The following is a 27,861-nucleotide window of genomic DNA, read 5'->3' on the forward strand; positions in this document are numbered from 1 at the left end:
GTTTGAGTCCTCCTTAAAAGAGAAAATGTATGTAAATAATGTATGTACAACCTTTTGCGCACCTTAAATGATTCTCTATAAAGGACAGATCTCATGATGATAATAACTATTATTATACTTAGTTGAGGCAGCTAGGTGCAGTAGAGAGAACATTAGGCCTGGTGTCAGGAAGTCCTGGATTCAAATCCAACCTCACACTTACTAGCTATGTGATCCTGAGGCAAGTCATTCTGCCTCAGTTTCCAGACCCATAAAATGTGGATTATAATACCTACCTACCAAAGTTGTGAGAATAAATAAGCAAACTGTAAAGCACTTAATGCAGTGCACTGGCACTCAGCACTATATAAATGTTAGTTATTGTTCTTCTTATTATTATATGGTGTGTATGATTGAGGATTGCTCTTTAAAACTTCTTTGGGAGCTATATTTCATTACCTAATGTTTTAGTCCCAAATCGAATCAACAGTAGTTGGGTGGTACAACAGATAGAAAATTAGGCCTAAAGTCAGGAGACTTAAGTTCAAATTTGGCCTGACACTTACTAGTGGTATGACTCTGGGCAAATTCCTTCCCCTCCCTCTGCCTCAGTTTTCTCATCTCTCAAATGGATAATAATAGGACCTCCATCTCTGACTTGTGATGGCTTGAATGGTATGTTTATTTTTGTTTTCTAAAAGGTATTTTATTTTCCCAATTACATAACAATTTCTAACATGTGTTTTCTGAAATTCATCCCCCTTCCTCCTTTCCCTTCCCCATCTTGGAGATGGTAAGCAATCTGATCTGGGTTATACATGTATTATCTGAATGATATATTTGTAAAGCACCCTTTCTCCTCCCAATAATACTTCTCTGGCCATCAATTCCCTCATCTATCAAATGAGAGGTTGGTCTCAAGGAGCTGTAATATTCCTTTCAAATCTAAATTTATGATCCAACTGGTGACTATACCCAAAGTTCTATCCTCGGCTCCTTACTTTTCTTTTCCCTTAATGCCTAGTGCAGCACTGGGCAGAGTATACCTCAACAAATATTCTTTAAATACAATAGAGGCTTAGGCACCTTTAAGTATCACATAATTCCAAAGTTGAAGCAGTCTTAGAATCTAGTCCGGCCTTTACCCAAGGCCTGAAACCCATCTATACTACCATGACCAGCATCATTGGAGGTATCAAAACTATTTTCCCAAGAATTTATAAAATTCAGGCATGCCTAGAAAATTTTCAAAGACTACTTCGTACTAAGTTTTTCTTGACTGGTAATCATTAGCCATTTCTAGGTATTCTCTATGCTCTGCTAACCCATGACTATCAAATTTGGACCCAAGTGCTCAGGGAAGTGCTGAAGTGGGCTACCAACAAACAATTCCTCATATTTTTGTAATTTGAATGATATATTACAATGGTTGAACAGATCTAGTTATGGCTTGAATATGGTCCAATACCTACATTTAAAAGATAAGGAAATCAAAGCCCAGAAAGGCTAACTGATCCCCAGCTCTGAGTTACACAGGGAGTTGGTAGGGCCAAAATTTAAATTCAAGGTTCTCTGACTCCAAATGATGATTTTTATTGTGGAGGAGAGGAAATTACCAAGGAGTCCAATGTCTATATGAAGAAAACTATGTGAAATGGGGAGTCACATATACCAAAGAGGTCAAATGGGTTCTTAAGCTTTAAGTTATTCTTTAATCTTATTAACTTAATTAATTTTCTGTTCCCAAAGACCACAGTGATGGAATTAAAAATCAAAAAGGAGGAATCTGATATCTGAAGTTTGGAGATATATCTAAGAAATTAAAAGGTGGTACTGCTCCTAAAAAAAGAACTTCCAAATAAAAGTTATTACATCTTTTTACATGATTTTAATTTCCAAATATTTCCCTCTATCTTTCCCTAGCCAATAAGCCATCCCTTGTAACAGAAAATAGAAACTGGGAAAAATATGTTCAGCAAAACTAACCAACATATCAACAAAATATTGACTTCATCTATCTTTTGGTACGGCTCAAATCTCTATTCAGTTTTTCAGCTATCTCCACCTTGGATTAGAATCAGAGAATTTTTCAGTTGGAGGGAGGCTAAAAAGTGAAATGAAATTGGGCTTCCTCCACTTTACAGATAAGGAAACATACCTTTTTAGGCCAAGGAGGACAAACAACTTGCCCAATGAGCTAGCCTCTACAGAACAGTTGTTCTTAGCTAACAAATATTTTCCCCTAGTAAGGAAATCTTAAAGGACAGCTAGGAAGTTTATTGAACTTTCCATTCTGTGATAACTGTGAGATGCATTTGTCTACTGTAAATCTGTGCTTACTTATGGGAAATGGCTAAATGGCACGTCCTGCTAAAGAGAAGATAGATGGGGCAAAAAAGCACATACTGTGGGCTATATGGGCAAATTTAAATTTAATAATAACTAACATTCACATGGTGCTTTAAATTCTGCAAAGCTCTTTTATGTATATTATTTCATTTGATCCTTATAAAAACCCTGTCAGGGAGGTGCTATTGTCATACCCATTTCACATATAAGGAAACTGAACATGATGAAAATACAGTATTCAGAGCTTTAGAAGTCAACAATTTTTGCAAAGTTATTTATTATTTTAAATATTTATTTTAGGGGTAGTAATTCTACTAAATTTAAGCACTGAAGCCTAGCTTAATGGATGGAATGCTAGCCTTGGGAGTCATGAGTACCTAAGAATCTGTATCTATTTCACAGGGCTGTTGTGGGGGTTCAAAATGAGATCATACATAAAATGCTTTGTAAATCTTAAAGAACAATACAAAATCCAACTAATAATAAAAATTTACCCATATGGTTGCCTAAGGATATAAAAAACTCCCCTGCCCCCCCAAAAAAGATGAAACGGTCTACATTTTTTAATTCTATACATCAAACTATCTTTCATAAGGAAGATTAGCACTTCCAACTTTAGCCCAATAAAACCAGATTTCCAAAGGATTAAGATGAACTGGCTTATCACATGCTAAGAACGCTATGAAACAGGCAGAGGTTTCATTCAACTTTCTGTTCATCCATGAGTTCCTCCATGTCTGCCTATAGTTCAATGAGGTTCCTGACCTAAATCCTTCAAGGGGATCCATAGTCTTATTGGTTTAGGGAGCTCCCTTTCTTGACAAAGTTCCCAGCATTTACATGATTTCATAAACAGTCTTCAAGAACATTGGGGCTGGAAACTTTCTAAAGCTACATGGGCTGAGCTGGTCTGCAAATGACGGAGTCTAACCACCAAGGTCATACCAGAAGCTTTGGGAGCTTTGCTCACTCTGCTTGAACTTCTACTCTGCTGGCCCAGCTCTTAAGAACCCAGAATCCCTCCAAGCCACAGGAGGGATCAGGCTTACTTTAGAGAAGGAAAGAGACCACTAAGAGAGGGAAACAGCAAAAGCATTCTTTATGTCTATGACAATACAAAAAGAGTTTTACTTGTTATCTACTGGTATTTTTTTAAACCCTTACCTTTTGTCTTAGAATTGATACTAAGTATCAGTTCCAAGGCAGAAGAGTGCTAAGGGCTAGGCAATGGGGGTCAAGTGACTTGCCCAGGGTCACACAGCTTAGGAAGTGTCTGAGGCCAGATTTGAAACCAGGACCTCCCATCTCTAGGGCTACCTTGATATTCACTGGGCCACCTAGCTGTGCTCTCTACTAAGTTTTCTATATAAGGTTATAATTCTGACTACTGTAATAATTTTAATTTCTAATTAACACTATTTTAATTATTTTAAATTCTAAAGTAATATTCTTTTTTTAATTCTTTTTTTTTTTTAATATATAAACCCTTACCTTCCATCTTAGAATCAATACTAGGTATTGGTTCTAAGGCAGAAGAACGGCAAGGCTAGGCAATGGGGGTTAAGTGACTTGCCCAGGATCACATGGCTAGGAAGTGTCTGAGGCCACATTTGAACCCAGGACCTCCCGTCTCTGGACCTGGCTCTCAATCCACTGAGCCACCCAGCTGCCCCCTAAAGTAATATTCTTAATGCAAATCAACCCAAACTGTTAAACTTGCATAAGTATTTTCTTCCTTGGCTTTATAGACTTCTTAAGCAAAAAAGGGTTAACTTACCAGTTATTTTGCTGAAATTCCATCCCTAAAGTTAACGTCAGGGAAGCAAAATTAATTTTCCCACTGATTTCCATAATTGTTACCATTTTTATCTGGCCCTGAGATGACCTGTGCTTGGAAAGGCTAATGAAACTTCCCCCATCTATGTAGATGAGCTCCTTCTCAGTGGTGAAGCCAGCCAGGCCATGGAGAATTTAAATGGCTTATAAAATAAGTCAAAGGGAGGCCAGAGGTCTTCCTGACTCTGAGAGCAGCTCTCCATCTACTCCATTATTAAAATTAGATATTCCACTGCATTAATTATATGGTTACATATCCATTCTAAAATCAGAACTACTGTGTTTACTTGCCTAATTCTCTCCTCCACTCAATTCATTTTTATTCTAAAAGGGTCCAGTGGAAAGAGCCCTAAATTTAGAGTCAGAGGATCTGGCTTCAGATCTTGCCCCAGTCATTCACTATTTGTATGATCTGCAGCAAATCACTTAATCTCTATGGTCCTTTCATTTCTTTACATATAAAATGAGAGATTGGACTTGACAGCCTCTAACCCATCCATCTCTAAATCTCTGATTCTATGCTCTCTCAAGCAATCTTTACTAACCTTTGGCAGTTCATGCTTTACTGGATGGCATGATGACCTAGGCTTTCTAGAATGGTTAAAGGAAATGCCAAATACAGCCAAATTCTCCACATATGCAAAATTCTTAGCTATTATGGGAATGGCGGAAAGACAATAATAGTTGAACTTTTACATAACTCTTTTATTTTATTTTTTTAAACCTTTACCTTCCATCTTGGAGTCAATACTGTGTATTGGCTCAAAGGCAGAATGGGGGTCAAGTGACTTGCCCAGGGTCACACAGCTGGGAAGTGTATGAGGCCAGATTTGAACCTAGAACCTCCCATCTCTAGGCCTGACTCTCAATCCACTGAGCTACCCAACTGCCCCCTTACATAACCCTTTTAAAGTCTAGAAAGCACTTTATATACATTATGTCACCACAATTGTCTTCAGTACATTTTGCTTTTGTAGACAGACATCAAGTTTTTAGGATCTAACCTACCGACAGTCTCCATGACAGTTTGGCTACTCATTCAATCTCTACAAAGGCTGGGGAGAACGGGAAAAACCACATTAGGAAACTGGAGCTCTCACCATTAGCCTCCTGCTTCCCCAAATCTTTGTGAATTTCCAAATCCAACCTTCAATGAGCAGCAAAACATGCCACTGCTGGCATTCTCTTACAGGAAGCATTTTTTGGTGGGGAGAGAAAAGATATATCTACAATAAGGCTGTCAGAATGGGGTCAGGCTAATGCATGTAAATGTATAGTGTATCTAGGTCAGGGATGGCAAAACCATGACCCACGAGCAACATTTAGTAACTTAAGACGATATATACAAACAAGACAGTGGGTATAATGATGAGAGCACTTGCCAGGGAGACAGGAAGAGCTGGGTTCAAATTTCACCTCTGATACTTACTGGCTTTGTGATTCATGGGCAAATAAGTTACTCTCTCTGAGCCTCAATTTCATCATCTCTATAACAGTTGTAGTACCTATTTCCCATGATTGACATATAGCATATGTCAAGAGCCTTATGAATTTCAAAGCACTATTCCAAAGATACATTTATGGTAAACATTTCTACAAACACAGGGCCCAAAACTGACTCTAAGAGATGGAGAAGGCAAGTCCTCTCTGTGTGCTAGCCTTCTGGTTGCCCATGCGCTACCCAAGTCTACCCTCATACCTCAGATGGTTCTCATAGTCTGTAGGGAGGACAGAAAATGCCTGAATGAGTCTGAATGAGTACCTAGAAAGCTGCTATTCCAAGTACTATTTCACCTAATCCTTAATTAAATTCCCTTGACTTAATGCAAGAGGGCAGAGTTGCATGAAGAGAAAGCTTTAACTTACACTGGAAGAATTAATAATGTCTGAAGTGATGTCTATTGGCCAGTTTGGGGATACTAAATATCTATTCTAAGGCAAAAGAGCAGTAAAGGCTAGGCAACGGGGGTTAAGTGACTTGTCCAGGATCACACAGCTAGGATTTCATCAGAATTTGAGAAGTAGAGTAACCAGCACAAGGTCTTGTAATAACAAAGTCCAACTGTGGCTAGAAGTTCTGAGAATCCTTTTCTATCAAAGCGCATTTCAAATGCTACCTCTTCAATGAAACCTTCCTTCATTCCTTGCCCTACTCCACTCTCACCCCTCAGCTAATAATGTCCTCCCTAGTAAAAGATAAGTTCCTTGAAGGTAAAGACTTATTTCAGTTTCCCATAGATCAGCACTTTTTTGTATAATAGACATTTAATATTCAAGAAACTGAATTATATGAAAGAGTGGAGCTGCATTAGAACTGTACATCAATAGAAACTTGCTAACCAAGGGGCAAATAGGTGCCTCAGTAGATGGAGTGCCAGGCCTGGAGGTGGGAAGACCCCAGGTTCAAATTGGACCTCACATACTTCCTAGCTATGTGGACTCTGGGCAAGTCATTTAACCCCAAATACCTAACCTTTCCATTCTTTCTCAGAATTATTAATAAGACAGAAAATAAGGGTTAAAAAAAAACCAACCAAAAAAGAAATTTGGTATGTTTATCCTTGCCAAAAAGGTCTTTTTGGTTTTACCCTCACCAAAGAGAGAGAACCAGTCAAGTGCATTTTAGGCTCTGATAGCTATCACCTTTCTTATCAATATTTATCCCCAAGGTAGGTGGCTATACCTTTGAGCTTGTGAATCCCAAAGCAGAAGGTAATCTTTTCAGACCTCAGTTTCCTTCCCTGTAAAATAAGGGTCTCTAAGGCCCTTTCCAGATCTATATCTATAAGTCTATATATATGATTGAGAGGGTTAAGACCAGCATAACCTCTCTCTAAGGGGTTGGTATGAGCCATTTTCATTCTCTGGGCTTCTCTGTAGTCAGCCCTATAAAGAAATTTCTGTCTCAAAGGCTGGATAAGCACCTTATTTCTTTAAACTCCTAAGGAGGTGCTGTAGGTTTCAGAGAACAACAGATTTATATCCAAGGCAGGAGCAAGCAGCCTCTTGCTTCTTGCTGAGAGTTCTACCTCCTCCTTAAAGGGAGACAGGCCCAATCCCTGTGATCAGGCTTCTTCTCTCTGACCTTCCTTTGTACTCTAGATGGAACCCCAGGTGCTTTTCAATTGGCTGAGCACAAATGTAATGACGAAAGTTTTGCTCCTGCAGGAGGCTGTCAGAAAAAACTGGTTTATACCAGTATCTTCAGGCTGCTGGAAACCTCCTTGAAGGAAAAGGCATATATCCTAGAAATACAGCTTTACACAGTGCATTGAGCTTCGCCAAGGACAGATGCTGCCTTCTCCTTTAAACCCACTCCTCCCTTACTCCCTTTTCCTTGTTCAATTTAAGCAGCTTAGGAGAACCTAAATAAAACCAAAATGAAAAAAAACAAAACCAAAAAGAATCAAGGAAATCTGGCTTTCATATTTTATTCTCTGAGTGTCCTAGCTCACTTCACTTCGGATTTCTTTGGATTTCATTCATTTGATTTTTTTTTCTCTGTAGCATTGCAGCTAAATACCAATGACACAGGAAAGCTGCATTTTCATCCTGACCTGAAATTATATTCCTAAGGTTAGGAACCGAAGGTCCTAGGATCACAGATCGGGAGACTCTGAGGCAAGGCTTCTTAATCTCTTTTTCTGTCATGGACCTCTTTTGGCAGTCTGGTAAAGCCCACGGACTCCTTCATATTTTTAAATGCATAAAATAAAATGCAAAGGAAAGCAATTATATGGATATACAGTTATCCAAATTAAAAACAATTTCCTGAACCACTGGTTAAAAACTTCCTTGTCTTAGAGGTTTTCTAGTCTCATTTGAGGAAACTGAGGATCATATGGGTGAAGTGAAATACAAACCATACTATCTCTAAAGCATATTTACTTGTGGCATATCCCAGGGCAAGTAACAGGATCACAGAATTGGGGCTGCAAAGTACCTTAGAGATCTACAGTCCAACTATCTCATTTTACAGGTGAGAAAACTTGAGGTGAAATGATTCTAAGGTGACACAAGACACAAGAAGAAAAGTTGGGATTTAAACTCAAGACCAACATGTTTTAGTCAAAAGTTCTGGGTTAACATCATAGCTCTGGTCTTCACTAGTTATGTGACCTTGAATAAGTCAAAACTTTTTTTTCTCATACTCAGATATTCTCATCTGCAAAAAGAAAAATAAAACAATTTCCACTTTCTCCACCTAATAAGTTTGTTTTGAGAAAAGCATTATGCAAACTATAAAATGCTACAAAACCAAGGGTCTTGCGATCAGTCTAATAAAATTCCAATTCTGGTTAATCTAGCCCATTACTCATCATTTATTCTGTTCCTTCAAAGTGACCAAAGCTCCAGAAATTATCTGAAATGGCTCTGTAGCTAACAGTTCCTTACAAACAAGATGCCCCTACTAGGTAGGGTCAAATGTCACTGATGCGTTTCCCAACAGTTCAAATTAGTTAAGTCCTTCCCATTGCCAGCCTCATGAACCTAGTACCAAGGCTAGAGCTCATTTTCATTTGTTTTCACAAGCAATTTCAAAACTCAAGTACACCTGAGGTTTTTAAGTATAAGCTGTTTCAGGGGACAATTTCCAAAATTTTACATAATCTTATCTTTCCAGTTTTCCAAACTGTCTTTCAGTTAAGAAGTACATTAACTGGACTATATAACAGTTTAGTTCATTAGCTCCCTGTATAACTTAAAAGGGTCTCAGAGAACATTGTAGAGGTGACAAAGATTACCAGTGGCAGGGAATGGAGCTCAGCAGCCTGGTCTCCCACATAAGAGTGACTGATTCATTTATTTGCCCAATTTCTCACTGGGTGACACAGCACATTTCTGTTACTTCAGTTGTCATGTTCAAGGACACCTGCTATTTTGTCCATCTCTTACGTCAACATAGTTGAAAAGAGTCCAAAGGGGACTATTCCTTCCAGATAACCAGATTGTAAAATTGACAAGGGACAATAAGGCATCAGCACTATCATTTGGTGAAGGATGGGAGAAAATGACTCCACAACTGCCCAAAACATTTGTGGAGTAGAGATAGGATAATATCTCTCACCTTAATTTCAGCCCGTCCCCTTACACTTACCTCAGCACTCCAAGGTGGAGTCCACTAACCCCTATTCCCTCCTTAAAGCCTTTAGCAAAGAAGCACTGGCTGACAAGAACTCCCACCTAAATGCCACTATCCTAGCCTCTATCTACAAAGTCACAATTGCCTCATGATTTTAAACAGTACCTAAAATGTTATCAACAACTGCCTTCAACAAATCCTTCAGGATTCAGAGAAGGGCCAATTACTGTTTCCCTTTGTCCCCATCCAGTCCAGAGATTAAAATTCTCCTATCCCTGTCCCATATCTTCGGTGAATATGTATTTGTGTTGCTTCTTATTCCTAAAGATATTGCTAAGAGTAAAGAATAGTCCCCGAGACCTCTTCTTTTCATCCTTAGCAAGACATACTAGTTCAGATATTTGTCTTATTTCTCAACTGTATCATACAAAAAGACTTTTTCCTTCAGTACTTGTACTGTTTAATCAATCAACAAACATCAAGTACCTATTGCATGCCAGACGAAACATAAGGTGTTTGGGATATGATGATAGTCAAATAAATAAGTCAAAAGAACAGAAAGGAAGATATGTTACACTTAATCAGTAGTGAACATAAGAGGCTTACTAAGTTGTTAGACAAACAAATTTTAATTTAATTTTCAGCATACCAGAGAGCTTGCCAATACCATAAACACAGTGCAAGGCATAAGCAGACATTCCAATATATTCTCATATATCTGGTAAATTCAATTATTGATGGTGATGGTTTTAAAGCCATTCCTCATGAAACCCGGGTAACAAGTTAGTGAAACTTAAATAGCAGTTTCTGAAAACCATGGGGATTGCTGATTCATGCGAATGCTGCCAACTAGATTAGGATTGATTCAAGTTGCTTAGAGAATATGGTTCCCTGAGAATCTTCAGTCCCCAGTGGTTATACCCTATGGAGGAGAGGCAATGCTTTTCTGAAAGAGGCCTGAAGCTGCTACTGTCCATAACCAATTTCCCTCTCAAATTAGGAAAAACATTACAATGGCTAAAGATAAAATTTGTTAGACCCAAAGGGCTGAAAAGAAACATAAAGATTATCTAATCTGGTCCCCTGGCTCCAGACAGGCTGGGCATCCACTATTCCAAAATAAGAGATACCTATTCCTTTTCTGATTGATCTTCTACACCAGTGATGGGCAAACTATAGTCTGCCGGCTAGATGCAGCCCCCTGAAATGTTCTATCCAGCCACACGACATTATTCCTAATCTGACGAATACAATGAAACTTCTAAAGAGTTGCCTCAGAAACAGACGGACAGATGAGCATTTCCTTTCCTTTGGCCCCCTCTTGAAAAAGTTTGCCCATCACTGTCTAGACTCTAGAGCATTCATTTAGCCATCTCCTTACATGTGACAGCAATAATCCTGCTTAAATCTTCTGGTCCCTGGCACAGTGCCAAGCACATAGTAGGAAATTAATAAATGCCTATTTATTAAAACATTCCAAAGGGTAATGGGGCATTTTATTCAAGTTTCTAAAGGGAGGATGTGTGGTTTAGTGTTAAATCTCTCTTGACATGGTAGCTAGGTGATACAGTGGATACAGCACCAGGCCTGGAAACAGGGAGGATCTGGATTCAAATTGGGCCTGAAACACTTCCTAACTGTGTGACTCTGGGCAAATAATTTAATCCCATTTGCCAAGTCCTTATCCTGTCTTAGAGTTATTAAGGCAGAAAGGGTTTAAAAAGGAAATAATCTCTTTAAATAATGCCAATTTCATGGTGGTATAAAAAACTAACAAAATAGGAAACCTGCCTTAGGACACTAGGAAGAAATGCAACACACAAAGATGTTGTAGTTGTAAAGTAGAACAAAGTTTAAAGTCTTAAGAAGGAAAAAAATAAAAGTATTCTTAGTTACAATAGCATAGTCTAGTCCATATTTCAAAAGTCCATCAGGAAAAGTACCTGAAAAATAAACTGACCTTCTCATACTGATATAAAAGTGAAACGTCAGTAAGCACAGAGCAGCACATACTAGATAAAAACAAGCTGCCCCAACTCCACCCCCTGAAATGCGCTGACTTCAGAAAAAGGGAGCCAACTTCACGGACTTTGCTTTAGACCAAAGGTAGTTCTGATACATTATACAGTCTTAATTACATCTGCAAAAGACTAGTGGTCAATACTCGGGATGAATTCTCCAAACTGCCCTCAATAAAAAAAAGTACAGGGTCCTGTGTACTCCACCCAGTGGTCTCCACTCTGCCTTCCACCCAACTCATTTGACCTATTTTTAGAATTGTGGACTTAGTTGAAAAGGTCATGGAGAGGGTTTAATCTAGTCCTCCTCCCCATACTTCCAACTCCTCTTAGGTAGGTAAGGTAGTCAGTCTCTGGTCTTTCTACACTAATGATACAGTGAGATCTCTGAAACCTCTCAGGAAGTCAAAATTATTTTTGTAGTACTACTAATATGGTAAATATTGATAGATATGACCTATATAAACAATAGCTGAGGGGCAGGGAGAGTATCCCTTCATTTCCTTTGAGTATAAAGGAATCCTGAGACCCCAAAAGTTAGAGCATTACTGTTCTACACCACAGCTAAGTGGCAAATTTTCCCTACAGAATTTCAGAGGAAATTATAAAATTCTACACTGCTGAGCTTAGAGTCAGGAAGTCTTGAACTTGAATCCGACCTTAGAACCCAGATACTAGCTGTGTGATCCTGGATAAGTCACTTAATCTTTGCACCTCAGGTTTTCCGTCTGTAAAATGAGGGGATTGGATCACATGGCCTCTAAGGTCCCTTCCAGCTGTAAACCAATGTCTTGTGACAATTACTGGTTAAAAACAAAAACACCATTTAAAACACTGGTTAATAAAAGAACATATTTCTTAAGGGCAAGAATAGTTTTTTCTTTTCTTTATAACTCTAGAAATATGCCTTATTCAATTTGGGGGCAGTGAGAACAGCATAAAGATCTGTACTTATGATTCACTAGTTAATTAGCACAGTGCCTGGTACCTAGGAGGCAATTAATAAATGCTTGTTGAATGACTAACTTACAGGGAACTCATAATTTAGAAACTCCCCCTGAAACTTATGGTCTTTAAGAGTTGCCTAGGCACAACAACAACAAAATATTTTAATTAAAAAAGAAAGAAAGAAAAAAACGTCAGTGCTACCAAAAGTAGAATGTACTTTTTTCCTTTTCTTTTTTTTGTAAAGGGGCAGCTGGGTGGCTGAGTGGATTGAGACAGGCCCAGAGATGGGAGGTCCTAGGTTCAAATGTGGCCTCAGACACTCCCTAGCTGTGTGACCCTGGGCAAGTCACTTTAACCCCATTGCACAGCCCTTACCAATCTTGATTCTAAGACGGAAGATTAGGGTTTTAAAAATAATAATTATTATAATAAAAAAGAAAGTATATTAAAGAGGAGATCCATCCCTTTTCCTTGGAGGACTTTAGGTGGAGGCTAGATGACCACTTGCTAAGTTTGTTAAGTTGGGTAATGAGATGGAATAGTGAATTAGAATGCTAGACCTGGAGTCAGGAAGAAAAAAAAATTTTTTAAATCCTCAACTAGGCTTAGTACTAAGAAAATAAACTCACACAAACCATGTTTTTAAGAAGAAAAAAAAAAGGTCACCTAGGGAAATGAGCAATTCTGTGTCCTCTGACACACAGCTACTATGTAATGGGTAGGGCCCCTATTAGTTATAGTTAGGCTGCCTCTCTACTCTGGACATAGTGGGTGCTTAATCAAAGTTTGCTGAATTGAATTCATAACATCTGGGCCTGAGGGTCTACAAAGTATGGTTTAAAAGCCTCCAATTCCTGGTCAAACACAGAGCAGCCAGAGAGGCTTACGTTGGTGGAGAAGGGTCAGGGAAGAAGGAAAGTCACCTTTAAAACGGACTCCTCTCAGCAACAAAACTAAAGATAAAGATATTAGCCAATTGTCAGTTCTATTTTGGTGACTGAAGCTATTCATGCTTCCAGGGGAATAGGGTTTGTGGTGTTTGTGGGGGTAATAGTGGCACCTATGTCGCAGGACTGTTGTGAAGATTAAATGAGTTAATATTTATAAAGCGTTTGGCACAGAGTGGGTCCTTAATAAATGCTGCTGTCCCCCCCCGTACTTGTCCACAGGCCCTATGCTGAAATATATCAATTCCTTCCTATATATTTTATTTTCACTAAAAGAAAACAAATTTTATTATCTGAGATATAAATGTAAAAAACATTCAATCTGATGAAGTATCCATAAAGATCCAGAAGGTGTGAGGCTCAGTACTTAGAGGGCTGGGCTCTGAGTCAGGAAGGGCCTTTGTGACATAGCCTTACTTAGTGACCTTTGGCAAGTCACCACCTGTCTGTGCCCAGGCAGCTCTCTAAGGTAGAAAACAGCTGTAGCTCTATTTGGAAGAGGGAGTTTCCTCACTGGGAATCCCTATCTGAATGAATTCATAGGTCCAGAAGAAAAAACCCCACCCCCACCACCAAAACAAAAAAAACAAACAAACAAACAAAACCACCAGAAAGAAAAAAACAATCTTTACTCAGGGTCTGATGATCAGTTCAGAAGGACAGGCCCTCTGGTTTTCTTCCTTCTTATATGCTGTCTTGTTTTTCACTATTTTAGATGTTTACTGACCCCTTCACCAGAGAATGTTAAACCCTTCCACCTGTTCTTGGGATCATTCTTTCCCACTTGCTGAAGAATCTTGCTCCCACAATTATCTCTTCCCTCTCTATGGCCATCCTCAATCTCTCCTCCATGGACTTCTTTTCTTCTACTTTCAAACATGCTCATTTCTCCCATTATCTTTAAAACAGAATATACAAAATGCAACTTTATTTGACCCTACAATAACTACGGTACTTTAAAGTTTGTAAATCATCTTTACATCTTTATCTCATTTTGACATGCATAACAACCCTGAGAAATAGGTGCTATTATTATCCATCTCCTCTAGGTGAGGAGGAAACTGAAGCTGAGAAAGGTTAAGTGATATGTGTCTGTAGTAACATAGCCAGGAACTGTCTGAGGCGGGATCCAGACGCAGATCACCTAACTCCAAATCTAGCAATCTCTCTACCCCTTTCCTCAACAAAATCCTTGAACAAGTTCTATACCCACTGACTCTACTCTCTATTTACCTCTTAAAGGCCTGAATTCTGGTGTCTTCCTCCCTCCCTCCCTCCCAAAGTTTTTGACTAATAACCAAAAATCACCTGAAAGACAAGTATAATGGTCTTTACTCAGTCATCTTCTGACTTCTCTGCATATCCACTAAGAACTCCTTGAAACTCTTATTACCTCCTTTTCTGACCCTACAATATCTTAGTGGTTCTACAACATTTCTAATTACCTTCCTTTGAGTACTCTTATAGTGACTCAAACAAAAACTGTGGGTATCCCTTAAGTTTTCTCCTCTGTTCACTGCCATGTGCACTTTTATGAGCTCATGCTGAGCCAACTCACTTTTATTTTTAAACCTTTGCCTTCTATCTTTGTATCAATTTTAAGACAGAAGAGCAGCAAGGTCTAGGCAATCAGGGTGAAGTGATTTGCCCAGGGTCACATGGCTGGGAAGGATCTGGGACTAAGTCTGAACGTGTGTGTGTGTGTTTTGCTCTAACCACCGTGCTTCCTCATAGCCCCTCCACGCCTATATTTCCAAATGCCTAGAAGACATATCTCTTTAAATGTCTTTTAACCTCAAATTTATGTCCAATGTGGAAACTCACTGCCAATCCCTAAAGCCCTTATGGCAACAAGTCCCATTTTCCTTTGAAGGTCTCTGGGATTTCTTCCTGACCGTGTGTTTCCAATACTAATTTTATATCTCCTCACACTTAGAAAGCTTAACGTCTCCTACCTGAACTTCCTTAACAGTAGTATCTTATTCCTCTATTCCACCCTTCACAAGTCTCCCTTATGATACCTTTTTGTCATACTCAAGAAGCCCAACTTGGCTTTAAAACTTTATAATCAGTCCCAACCCTATTCTCTCCAGCTAATTTTATTTCTCACCAATTTCTAAAATGGACATTTCATTTCATTTCACTGGGGCTTTCTCACTATCTCCCCAAAGATTTAATCATGTTTCTCCTTTACAGTTCTGCTCATTCAATTCCTCTATCCTTAAATGCTTTCTTTTCAGCCCTCTCTAGCCAAAACTCACATACAGTTCAAGGCCCAGATCAAGCCCGACTTCAGCAAGCATTTCCCATCTCCTGTAACATTTATAAGCTTGAATATACCACGGAGTACTCTGTTTCACATGTCCATTTTTATCTCCTCCATTAGACTAAACTCAAGGACAAAGGCCATACATTCTTCCCAGTGTTGGTGTTTGATAAATACTTAATCATCAAATAATTTAGCTGTCAGCAGTTCTTACACAGTAAGAAGGTTAAAATGACTGGCTGATATGTGGTTCATGGAATTACATTATTGTGGTCTCTTTCCTCAAAGATGAAGTTACTAAAGTTACTCATTAAGCCTGATCTGCTGTCTAATTCTATCTAGGTCTCTGTCTCTGACACACACACACACACACACACACACACACACACACACACACACACACACATCCATCTAATATCTTGCATCAATAGATCAATATGCTTTCATTCCCTATCACAGATCATCCAAAGCTGATTTTAATGACAAGGATTTAAGTCTTACAGAATTTCAGGAATAACTATACTCTGGTTTGTCTTTTAAGTATCAAATCAGTATCATGTGCGAGATGTGTCATATCTCCCTCTGACTATGACACCCTCATCACTTAGACTGGAAACCTTCAAGTCATTAGATACAGTATCTTTCCCTCCAGAAATCTCTTGTCTATGCCTTCTAGTCATCATTTTAGCTCCCAATTCACTCCCTATACTTAAATTCCTTCACTAGCCTTTTTGCTGGGTACTGACTTCAGTTTCTTTTTTCTTCCAGTCCACGTAGCATACTGCATATTACATTTTTTAGCACCAGTTTCCTTATATTTCAATCTTCTGGGCAGAAATTTGCTGATATTTCCCTTATTTCTTGCCAAATCAAATTTAAAGGCCTCTACTTGTCTTATAAGCCCATTACAATATGGTCCCATAATTTTTTTCTTAAAAACAAACAAAAAAACTCCCCAAGCCCCTTTAACCTTCCATCTTAGAATTAATATTAAGTACAGTTCCAAGGCAGAAGAGCCAAACAGGTAGAGCAATTGGGGTTAAGTGACTTGCCCAAGGTCACACAGCTAAAAAGTATCTGAGGCCAAATTTGAACTCAGAACCTCTTGTCTCTAGACCTGGCTCTCTATCTACTGATGGACCCATCATTTTTCTTGATTTTCCAACTCATCCACAAAAATGACATTCATTCTCAATGCCCTGCCTTCAAATTTGTCCCTTTCTCTAGCTTCTTCTTTATCAATTCAAATTCTGTTCCTCTTTCCTCTAGCTTAAGTCCCACCTCTCTGTGAAGCTTTTTTTAGCCTACTCCAAATTTCAGCATTCTCTTTTCTGACTTAAAGCAATCCTATACCATTCAATTTAGTACTTTATCTTGTCCCATTCTGTTACTTTTTTAAACCCTTACCTTCCAGCTTAGAATCAATACTGTGTATTGGTTCCAAGGCAGAAGAGCAGTAAGGGCTAGGCAATGGGGTTAAGTGACGTGTCCAGGGTCACACAGGAAGTATGAGGTCACATCTGAACCTAGGACCTCTGGTCTCTAGGTCTGGCTCTCAATCTACTGAGCCACACAGCTGCCCCTATTTTTTTTTAATGTGTGCTAGATTTACCTCTTTAACTCTACTGTAAGCTCTTCAAAAGTATTCATTCTCTGCAAGATTCCTCCCACAGAGCTAAGGAAAGGGAAAGCAACCTCAAGTACATTTTATTGATTAAAAGCAGAAATTCTTTAGATTCTTCCCTTCCCAAAAATGAAGACCGCCACAAGGCAATAACTTCAAAAATGCAATAAGAGTTGTAATAATGGAAATCTCACATAAGAGAACCACATCTTCTATCTTAGAAAAAAGTCTCTAATATTCCTAAAGAACCCCATAAATTGTACATATGCAAAAAAGCAATTAAAAAGACTCAGTGGGAAGCCCAAAGAGGTACCCTTATTTACCATATGCTTACAAAATTAAGTAGCACAATAAAAACAGTAGAAAAAAAAAACCTGCTACTTTGCAAAGATCTATTCAAGTATCTGTTTATTTTTCCAGCTGAGAACAAGTATCTACACTTTGATACAAGATTGCATCATGATGCAAGCCCATAAGGTTTGTTAGATATTTCAAGGATAATGATAGCTAATATTTATGTAGCACCTACTATTTGCCAGCACAATGCTAAGCATTTTACAAATATTTCATTTGATTCTCACAACAACCCTGAGAAATAGATGCTGTTATTATTCCCATTTTATAAATGAGCAAACTGAGGCAAACAGAGATTAAACAACTTGCCCAGGGTCATACAGATAATATCTGGATTTGAACTGAGGTCTTCCTGAGTCCAGGCCTTGCTCTCTCTCCATTGTACCACTTAGTTGCTTTTAAATCATATTCAGAGACAGGTCGGCCTTCCTTTTAACAAACACATTAGGTGTAAATCGGTATCTTCTCACTGTTTGGGGAAACTGGTGCCTTCAATTTCCTACCAGCTGCTTTGCTTGGTTTGGATTCCACAAACATCATGCTTTCCCCAGGATAAGCTCATCACCCAAAATCTCATCGTCATGGAGACTGCTTCAGCTGTGGTACTCCACACCTCCTCAGTCCTCTCAGCTGCCTCTCCCCTCTGATTGGAGAGCTGGAGGTCAGAGCAAAAAAAAAATTCTTGCAACACCTCCTTTTATAGAAGGCTCAGCATTTCTAATCAATTGTTCATTTCCCATCAGCTGCCCTGTGTGGTTAGACTCCATCTGGAGTCCTCCTCCCTTTTTGTGTATTATCTTCCCCCTTAGATGATAAGCTCTTTGAGGGCAGAAATTGTCTTTCTTTTTCTTCTTTGAATTCCCCAGTGGTTAAGTACAGAGCCTGGCACTAATGTTGACTGTTTGACTGATTGGTACCCCAATTAGTCTATTTCCTCCTCTTACACCTGGAGAGGCAGAAATTAATAGGATTGTTTTACAAACATGAAAAAGAGAAGAAAAGTGCCTAAGTTCAGAATAGCTTGTGCAAAAGACTTGTACAATTCTGTCAAACTCACCCCATCAGTTTTGCTTAAGGGAATATTTTCATACCACCTACTCAGATATCCTGTCATGTGGTAGAATTGACTCTCAGAGGGTATGCCAGCAGAGGAAACTCCAGGAGTAGCCACAACAAGCAAGAAAGATTTATAGGGTGCTTCCAGACTGTATGCTTGTCAAAGAACCAATCTAGCTAAAATGAGGAAGGTTCATTATTAGCAAGTTGACCACCAGGTGATGAACTCCTTGGCCACAGGGATGTATTTTTATACTTGCTGCTTTTAAAATGGTTTTCAAACATCTTTTCTACACATACATGTTGTAGAGTAAAATGATGCTCATTAAAGTGTTTACAATGCTTTTAGAGGATAAGCAAGAGATGTTAAGTGATACATAGGTAAAATTCATGATTTCTAAAGAACCAAACATCACATCTTTAACAGGACCCCTGCATTTCTGCTAGGCCAGATCCTGGCAAATGAATTATAAAAAAAACTGTTAGCTTCTTTTCTCTGTTTTGACTAATTCCTTCATTTGTGCCTCTGATTTTATCTGAGCATCAATCCAACTCAGGGAGTCTGCCTCACTGACTTCCTTGATCATCTATATTTTCTTCCTATGTAAAGGCTCCTTCCTAGCTGCCAACAAGTACTCAAATTCTCTCCTATCTTTAAAAAAACTTTCCCCCCCCTTCAAGTTACTGTCCTATATTCTTCCTTACAGTGTTGGCATTTACTCCCAATCCTGTTATCAACCCACTCAGGCCTCAATCTCTTACAATTTAGCTTCCAACTCCAATACCTAATTGAAACTGCTCTTTCAAAGATCAACAATGACCTATTAATTGCTAAAAGTTATGGTTTTCTCTCATTCTATTTGTAGCATTTAACACATCATACCCCATCCTTCCTCAATATTCTTTTCTCAGCCTCAATGATATTTATTGTTCTCCTACCTGGTTGACCACTGCCTCTCTGGTTCCTCTGTTGTTTCATCTTCCTCCCCGTAAAATCTAGCCCTTCTACAAACTTCCACATTTCTGTTGATGGCTCTATGATCCTCCCATGTTCCCCTTGACTCTTCCTTCTCCCTCACACTTCCAATTCAAACAATACATAAGTGCAATACACTGTTAGTTGCTATGGATTAAAAAGCAAAATCAAAAACATGTACCTACCCTCAAGGTTATACAAAGATAATAAAAGGCAATTTGAGTTGGGTGTGAGGATTAACTTCAAGAAGGGAAAATCAGTCAAAGCTTATCATAAGAAGGTAGCATCAGGGGGGCAGCTGGGTAGCTCAGTGGATTGAGAGCCAGGCCTAGAGATGGGAGGTCCTAGGTTCAAATCTGGCCTCAGACACTTCCCAGCTGTGTGACCCTGGGCAAGTCACTTGACCCCCATTGCCCACCCTTACCACTCTTCTGCCTTGGAGCCAATACTCAAGGATTGACTCCGAGACGGAAGGTAAGGGTTTAAAAAAAAAAAAAAAAAAAAAAAAAAAGGTAGCATCAGCGCTGAAGTTTAAAGAACATTGTGCTGACTTCTGGGGGACAAGTAATTACCAAGTTCCATCATCCTACCTCCACAACATATTTTGTTTCCTCCTCTGTTCAGCCTTCATTCACATAGGTGTCAAATCAACCTTTCTATGGTCTGACTCTGGCTTGACCCCTAGCTCAAACATGAATGAATAGCACTTTATTTCCCTTAAATACAAGCTCCTCATCCTGATACTTCAGGCCCTCTACAATTTGGCTTGATCTATCCAGGATCACCTCACTGTGCTCCTTCTCAGGTATACAATGTTCCACCAATCCTGGCCTATCAGAGATCCTCCCTTCTGCCACTGCCCTCCTTTTCTATCTTTCAGAATTTGTCTTGGTTCAGCTCAAAGGTCTTCTTTTCTATGAAGCCTTCCCTCATCTCCTTGATTATTATTCCCTATATGAAAGTGTTCTCCTTTGCCTCCACTTTTCCTACAGCACTTTATCTGGATCTCTCTTTTGCTCCCATTGCTCATTATTTTAACCCTTTTTTGCCTAAAAGAGTGTTAATTCCTTGAGAGTAGAGACTATAATTTTTTTTATCTTTTTAATGTTAATATCTGTCACATTGCTTTTTTTTGTAGTTTCTTTTTTTTAATTAATTAATTTATTTTTTTAAGCCCTTACCTTCCATCTTGGAGTCAATACTGTGTATTGGCTCCAAGGCAGAAGAGTGGTAAGGGTAGGCAATGGGGGTCAAGTGACTTGCCCAGGGTCACACAGCTGGGAAGTGTCTGAGGCCAGATTTGAACCTAGGACCTCCTGTCTGTAGGTCTGGCTCTCAATCCACTGAGCTACCCAGCTGCCCCCTGTCACATTGCTTTTTTTTTTTTTTTTTTAATTTTAAACCCTTTACTTCTGTGTATTGACTTATAGGTGGAAGATTGGTAAGGGTAGGCAATGGGGGTCAAGTGACTTGCCCAGGGTCACACAGCTGGGAAGTGTCTGAGGCCGGATTTGAACCTAGGACCTCCCGTCTCTAGGCCTGGCTCTCAATCCACTGAGCCACCCAGCTGCCCCCTCACATTGCTTTTTAAAGGAAAACTTAATAACTGTTGAACTGCCAGGTCAGTCAGCTCAAGACCACAACAAACTTCCTCTAAGTTCCCTGTCACTTGGAGCAGGGCTGTGACACCAAATCAAATGAGTCAATTATTCTATTTTTCAGTTCTTCATGTTAGGGCTTCCCTCCATCAAAATATCATCACTGATAATGTTCCTTCCATTAAAACTGACTATTTTTTGAGGTGTGAAGTCATAGGACCAACCTTTAGAACTGGAAGGGACCACACAGGATCCAGCCAACCTCCTCTTTTGACAGGAGAGAACTGAGAAGTATAGAGGTACAGTGACCTGCTTGGCCACTTAGGGAATGTCAGAAGTGAGTGCTAGATTAGGGACTTCAGGTTCCAGCATCAGGGCTGTTCACGCTGTACTGAATTACTTCCCTTTCACATCATCCAGTACAATTATTCAGGTTTGATCCTATCCCTCCCCCATTCCCTGATTCTTAAACACCTTTGGTCTCTGAGGCTTTACGGTACTACTTCACCAAAGTTTTTAATTTCTATGTGAGTTACACCCGTAACTTTGCTGCAGAGTAGAAGCAGGGGGAAGCAGTGAGATAAAGAGTAAGCCAAAATCTAGATCTGGTGATAAAAATATCCCTTTTTCTTTGAAGAAAACAGCTCATTTGACTGTTCAATCCCATAGTGTCTGTCCTTCCTTACAATTTCTCTGAAACTACAGGGCAAGCCCAAATTATTCCTAATGGAAAACAAAAACAAAAAACCACCAGTTCAGTTTTAAGCCAAGGAACCTCATTGGGCAGTTTCCATTCCCAAGTTAGTGAAACCAGATGGACATACAGATAATCTACATATTTAAATGGTTATTGTGCTTACAAATAGAACTATAAACTTATAATGTTCATGAAGAAATATGCCTTCAAAATGAACATGATATATTGAAATCTGGAGCAAAACATTAGTCATACAGTCTCAAAATAAAGTAGCTTGCTTCTTTCAAAAAATAAAATAATCCATTTAATAACCACATTATCTGGTTCTCAACCTAATGATCATTTTGGTTTGTGGTGGAGGGAAAAAAAATCCCATTAAGTTTAAATGTAAAAATTAAATTAAAAATTAAATAAATAAAAGTTTAAATTTAGAGTATCTTCTACATCGGGTCATCTGTGTATGTATACTCATTTAAGCATATCTACTGCTTCTTTTTAAGCTGTCTGAAGAGAGGAATGGCTTATCTCTAGGTATGCTTTACATATTGTACCCTAGGTACCTTAGATATTTTATCAAAATTAGATGCTGCCAAATGTGAATCAAGTGTTTGCCAAGTACCTGACTCCATGTGCAATGTCATGCTGCAACTCTCTCCTTGAATAATAACTTAGATCCATCCCTTTCCAAAGCCCATTTTACTTTTCATAGACTTGAAGTCAGATGTTGGCTTCTGAATTGCCCATCAGGACAGCTGTCTCATTTAATGATCATCATCACTAAAGAGCCTTATAAACAAAGCACTATAAGAATGTTAGCTATGATTACAATAATAATAGTTATTATTATTGTTTACATAGACTAAAGCTCTATGATACATGCAATTAAGATTTGCTGAACTTTTTTCCCTTTCTTTTTATTCTTCATGCAATGGCTCTCTTAGAAAAGGGAAGAAGGGGGGGCAGCTGGGTAGCTCAGTGGTTTGAGAGTCAGGCCTAGAGACGGGAGGTCCTAGGTTCAAATCTGGCCTCAGACACTTCCCAGCTGTGTGACCCTGGGCAAGTCACATGACCCCCATTGCCTACCTTTACCACTCTTCTGCCTTGGAGCCAATACACAGTATTGACTCCAAGATGGAAGGTAAGGGTTTAAAAAAAAAAAAGAAAAAGAAAAGGGAAGAAGGATTACTGGAAAATATAAGTGATTTTGAAACAAAAGGTATCAAAAAATTTAAATTTCAAAAAATGTGTTATATTAAAATTTTTTACATGAAATAGGGAATTATTATGCTAAAATTGCTGCAAAATCAACACATGGTGCTTAAAAGGTCTTAAGTGTTCTAATTTAATTCCTTCAGTGAAAGTGTTTATTAGGATAGGCCAAGAGAACTTATGAAAACCCTAAAATGGATATTCTCTCAAACTAGAATACTTATACCTATTTATGATATAATCTTAAAATGATCTGCTTCAAAAAAAAAAAAGAAAGAAAAAATATACATATGCACACACATACTTATAACAACAACTGAGTTCTAGGATGATGAAGCTTGAGATAAAAACTATTTGTACAAAGTGTTTTCTGGGCAGGTAATTTGTTTATAGAGTTAACAAAAGTACAACCGTATTTTCATAAAAAATCAGGCATCATCTAACAAAAAATTAGAGCACAAGGGCAACAGGACTACTTTCTCATCTGATTTGAATGACATAAGATCCCTTCTTCAAGAGAGACTGAAAGTGGCAGGTCAACAAAATCCTAACCAAGTTTCTTATTAGACTTTTCTTTATGTTCTCCAGATTGTTAGATAACATATCAGAAGTATTATAAATGAGTCATTTATATGTCGTGTAATTTCTAGCAATTTGAAACATTTATCAGATCCCTAAACAGATCCAGATTATGTAAAAGCACTCTGTATCCTGATACTTTGACCTCAAATCTCCAGGTATGAAAGAGTTTCATCAGTACTTGTCATAAAACTATATAAGGGGTCAGGGGCAGATAGGCAGCTCAATAAATAGAGCACCAGGCCTAGAGATGGGAAGTTCTGGGTTTAAATCAGACCTCAGATATTTCCTAGCTATGTTACCCTAGGCAAGTCACTTAAGATCAGTTGCACAGCCCTAACTACTTTTAGATAGAAGTATCAATTCTAAGACAGAAGTTAAGAGTTTAAAAAAATATATTTTTTAAAGAAACTATAAGGACTCTCACCTCCCCCACCAAATGCTGTCCCATAAAAAAAGGTAGAAATTCTAAAACAGCAGCTCATAATATCACCTGGCAGTTACTACGCTATTCCCTAGGCATCTTGGCAGATCAATTTTTAAAGAGCAGGAAAACTTCAATATACAGACTATGCCCACTAGCCCAGTGTAAAGATGAGACTGATGAAAGAAAAGCATCTTCTCTGTAACCTCTAGGCTTAGAGAATTGCCTAAAGCTGTAAGAGGTTAAGTGATTTATCTAGAGTCATACAACCATTATGTGTCAGAGGCAGAATATGAACCCAAGGGGGTAGGTGACTCAGTGGATTGAATCAGGCCCAGAGAGAGGGAGGTCCTGGGTTCAAATCTGGCCTCAGACCCTTCCCAGCTGTGTGACCCTGGGTAAGTCCCTTAACCCCCATTGCCTAGCTCTTACCACTCTTTTGCCTTGGAACCGATACATAGTATTGATTCCAAGATGGAAGGTAAGGGTTAAAAAAAAATTTTTTTTGAACTCAAGTCTTCCTTATTTCAAGGCAGGCTTCTTTATCCACTACACAATGCTGGCTCTCTAATTTGCATTATAAAATACAGTGTTATATGTAAAAATATTGTAAACTACAAATATTACAAGTATGTAATTATAGTCATATGATTCCACTCTAACATCAGAAATGATTACTTTCATAATTTCCCCCTTTTCTCCTTTCCACAAATTAACAATCACTTAAAACCAAAGAAATGGTTATTAAATATGAATCTAAATCCCTACCCTCTGGCAGGGAATTTAAAATGTAAGTTTCAGGTTTCTATTAGAAGGATGCACACATATTAGCATGCACAAACATCAGATCTTCTCAGCTGTTAGTACTTCTTCCCCTAGAAATTATCTTGCATTTGCTTTGCATATAAATATATATGCATACATGTTGTTTCCCATTAGAATGTAAACTCCCTTACGGGCACGAACTGTTTCATTCATTTTTGTCTTTGTGTACCTAATATTGAACATTTAATAAAAAAATACTTATTAATTATAAGGAGGTTCTTAAAAACATGAAAAATTATATCTGTGTTCACACTATTCGGATAAATAAGCCTTCATGAATATTCCTTCTTATTATGAAACACTTCACCCCAACAGCAAAAATTTGGCGAGATCCTCGGTGGGGTTCGTAGAAGCACTTTCTCGTATTCTTTGAAGACAAATCTGAATTTTGAAAGTTGACTATTCCCTGGGTTTAGTTCTTTCAAAGCTCATCAGACTTCAGCCAGGCCTCCAGAGAATGCTGATTTTGTTCATCCAGATGCTGAAGAGTCCAACTCTGCTGTCGGATGTACAAGAACTGAAAGGTGCAAGCTTTCCATACCGCCTTCTATTTGGTGACTCCTTCAGATAAATGCACTTACCTGAGCCCAATCACTGAATTGCTCAAATCAGCAAACCTGATACGATGGAGAAAAGTTGATGCTGGAAAGCTCTCTCTTACCTTATGTACACTTTTTGGGTTTTCCAACCAAGCATAGTACATTTCCTCCACATAATTTGAACTAGTCCCACTCAAAAAGGGCTCAGTAGCCACAGGTGCACCATAGCACCTAATTTGTTGAAACGTCCTAGCTGCTGCTGGCCTGTTTTGTGAAAGTGTCTTAACAGTCTGTGAGGCCGTCAACGGCCTCAATTTAGCAGCACAAGTCCGTAAATGAAACATTTTTGTCCTGAAGCCTCACACGAGCTCCTGTTGAAATAGGAATAAACAAAATAGTATTTGAGAAGCAAGACAATTGGGATAAGGAGGAAAATACATATTTTTAGACTTTAAATTGTATTAGCTTGGTTGCACCAGAGATCCTACTCCACTTCCAAGTTGCAGAGGCAAGCTTGGGTCCTTCAAGGTTATGCCAGGGGAACACAATATTAAGTGCTAACATTTATATAGTATTAGGTTATATATGTTTTAGAATACATATTTTTTCTCATTTGATCCTCATAAACCTGTAATGACCCCCATTTTGGAGATGAAGAAACTAAGGCTGATAGAGGTTAAGTGAGATGCCCTATGTCACACAACTGGTAAATGTTTGAGGCCAAATTTGAACTCAGGACCTTTTGACCTGTTCTCTAAAACACACAGTACCTTCTTAGGAGTTTAAAAAAATAAGACTGTTCCAGCCTCTTGGACAGAAGTTACATTGCTGAGCTGACTAGATTGAAGCCCAGAGTGTGAGTGACTCAAGTCAATCCCTTGGAGAGAGGCTGAGCTGGAATTAGCCATATAATGAGGGTCACATATGTTTATACATAGAGAACTGGAAGTTGTTCAGTCATTTCATTTGTGTCCAACTCTTTGTGATTTCATTTGGGGTTTTCTTGGCAAAGATACTGGAGTGGATAGCCATTTCTTTCTCCAGCTAATTTTACAGATAAGGAAACTGAGGCAATCAGGATTAAGTGACTTGCCCTGGGTCACATAAGTAAGTGCCTGAACCCAGATTTGAACTGAGAAAGAGGAGTCTTCCTGACTTCAGACCTGGCACTCTATTCACTGCACCACCTAGGTGCCCAAGGGAAGGGGCCTTAGAAACTATCAAGTCTAACCCCTTCCATTTTACAAATGAGGAGATTTACAGTCAAAGAACTTAAGTGACTCACTGGAACATGGTGCCTGGAATTTAAGCCCCCTCTCTCAATAATGTTCCTCAGTCACAAGTGCTGTTGGTAGAACAAGGATAGAACAAAAAAAAAAACATGTATATAACTACGCATATAGTCTGTAAGAAATACTATAAAAAGTGCATATCAGGGCACCTAGATGGATAGTAGATAGAGCCATATCTGGAGATGTTCTGGGTTCAAATTTGGCCTCAGTCACTCATTATGAGACCCTGGGCAAGTCATTTAACTCCAATTGCCTAGCCCTTATCACTCTCTTCTGCCTTGGAACAGAAACTTAGTATCTATTCTAAGACAGAAGGTAAGGGTTAAAAAAAAAGAGAGAGTATATGTCAGGAGTGGTCCATAGAATCTTTAGGAAAAAATAATTTTAAGATAAAAACAAGGTGTGGAGTACACTCAGGAAACACCAACTGAGATTCCAAAGTGTTGCTACACTCAAAAGTCAACACTCACACCCACCAGGTCAGACAGAAGATAAATGCCTCTGTTATGTGGCCAAACCTGACACATATGGCCACTTTCCCCTCTTACCCCCCTGAAGTTTTAAAATGACTGAGGAGAGGGCTTGGAGTTCAAGTTCTGTCATGTACTAATTAACTGACTGGGTAAAAAAATTTCCTCATCTGCAAAATGAGGGGTCTGGAATAGACACTTTTCAAAGCCCTATCTAGATCTAAATCCTATGAATAACTGAGCCATGAACAAATTTTCTCTACAACTCGTGTGAACTTCCCTAAAGGAATTTGGGGACAAGATTCAAAGTAATTTAATAAACCAGAAAAATTCTAACCTTGATCTAGAGATGACTTTTGTATCAAAATTAAGTATTTTTATTACTATTTATAGGATCATAAAAATAGATGAAGCAAAAGAGCCCCAGAGAGGTTAAGAAGTGGCAGAGGTGGGATCTAAATTCAGAGTTTATTAATTTTCTGCTCTATATGAAAACAAACAATATTCAAAAGATGCTAAAGAGAACAGTTGGGGGCAGCTAGGTGTCTCAGTGAATTGAGAGCCAGGCCTAGAGATTGGGAGTGGAGTGGGGTATCCTGAGTTCAAATGTGACCTTAGATACTGCCTAGCTGTTTGACCCTGGGCAAGTCACTTAATCCCCACTGCCTAGTTTTTATTGTTCTTCTGCCTTGGAACCAATTATTGGAACCAATAAACAGTATTGATTCTAAGGCCAAAGATAAACTTTTTTTTTTAAAAAGAGAGAAAATAACTGTGTGCATTTCATCTCCC

General features: G+C 38.7%; 1 protein-coding gene across 1 annotated transcript in view; it reads right to left on the reverse strand.

The window, feature by feature from the left end:
• The window catches only part of OGDH (oxoglutarate dehydrogenase), a 91,267-nt gene extending 65,604 nt beyond the window's left edge, over positions 1 to 25,663 (reverse strand). The window contains exon 1 of the mRNA XM_044663783.1: positions 25,430 to 25,663. Within this exon, the coding sequence (XP_044519718.1) occupies positions 25,430 to 25,651 (222 nt within the window). The 5' untranslated portion in view covers positions 25,652 to 25,663. The remainder of the gene's footprint in view (positions 1 to 25,429) is intronic.
• Positions 25,664 to 27,861: the final 2,198 nt, after the last annotated feature.

Source organism: Gracilinanus agilis, chromosome 2 (genome assembly GCF_016433145.1).
Source record: "Gracilinanus agilis isolate LMUSP501 chromosome 2, AgileGrace, whole genome shotgun sequence".
Taxonomy (NCBI): Eukaryota; Metazoa; Chordata; class Mammalia; order Didelphimorphia; family Didelphidae; genus Gracilinanus; species Gracilinanus agilis.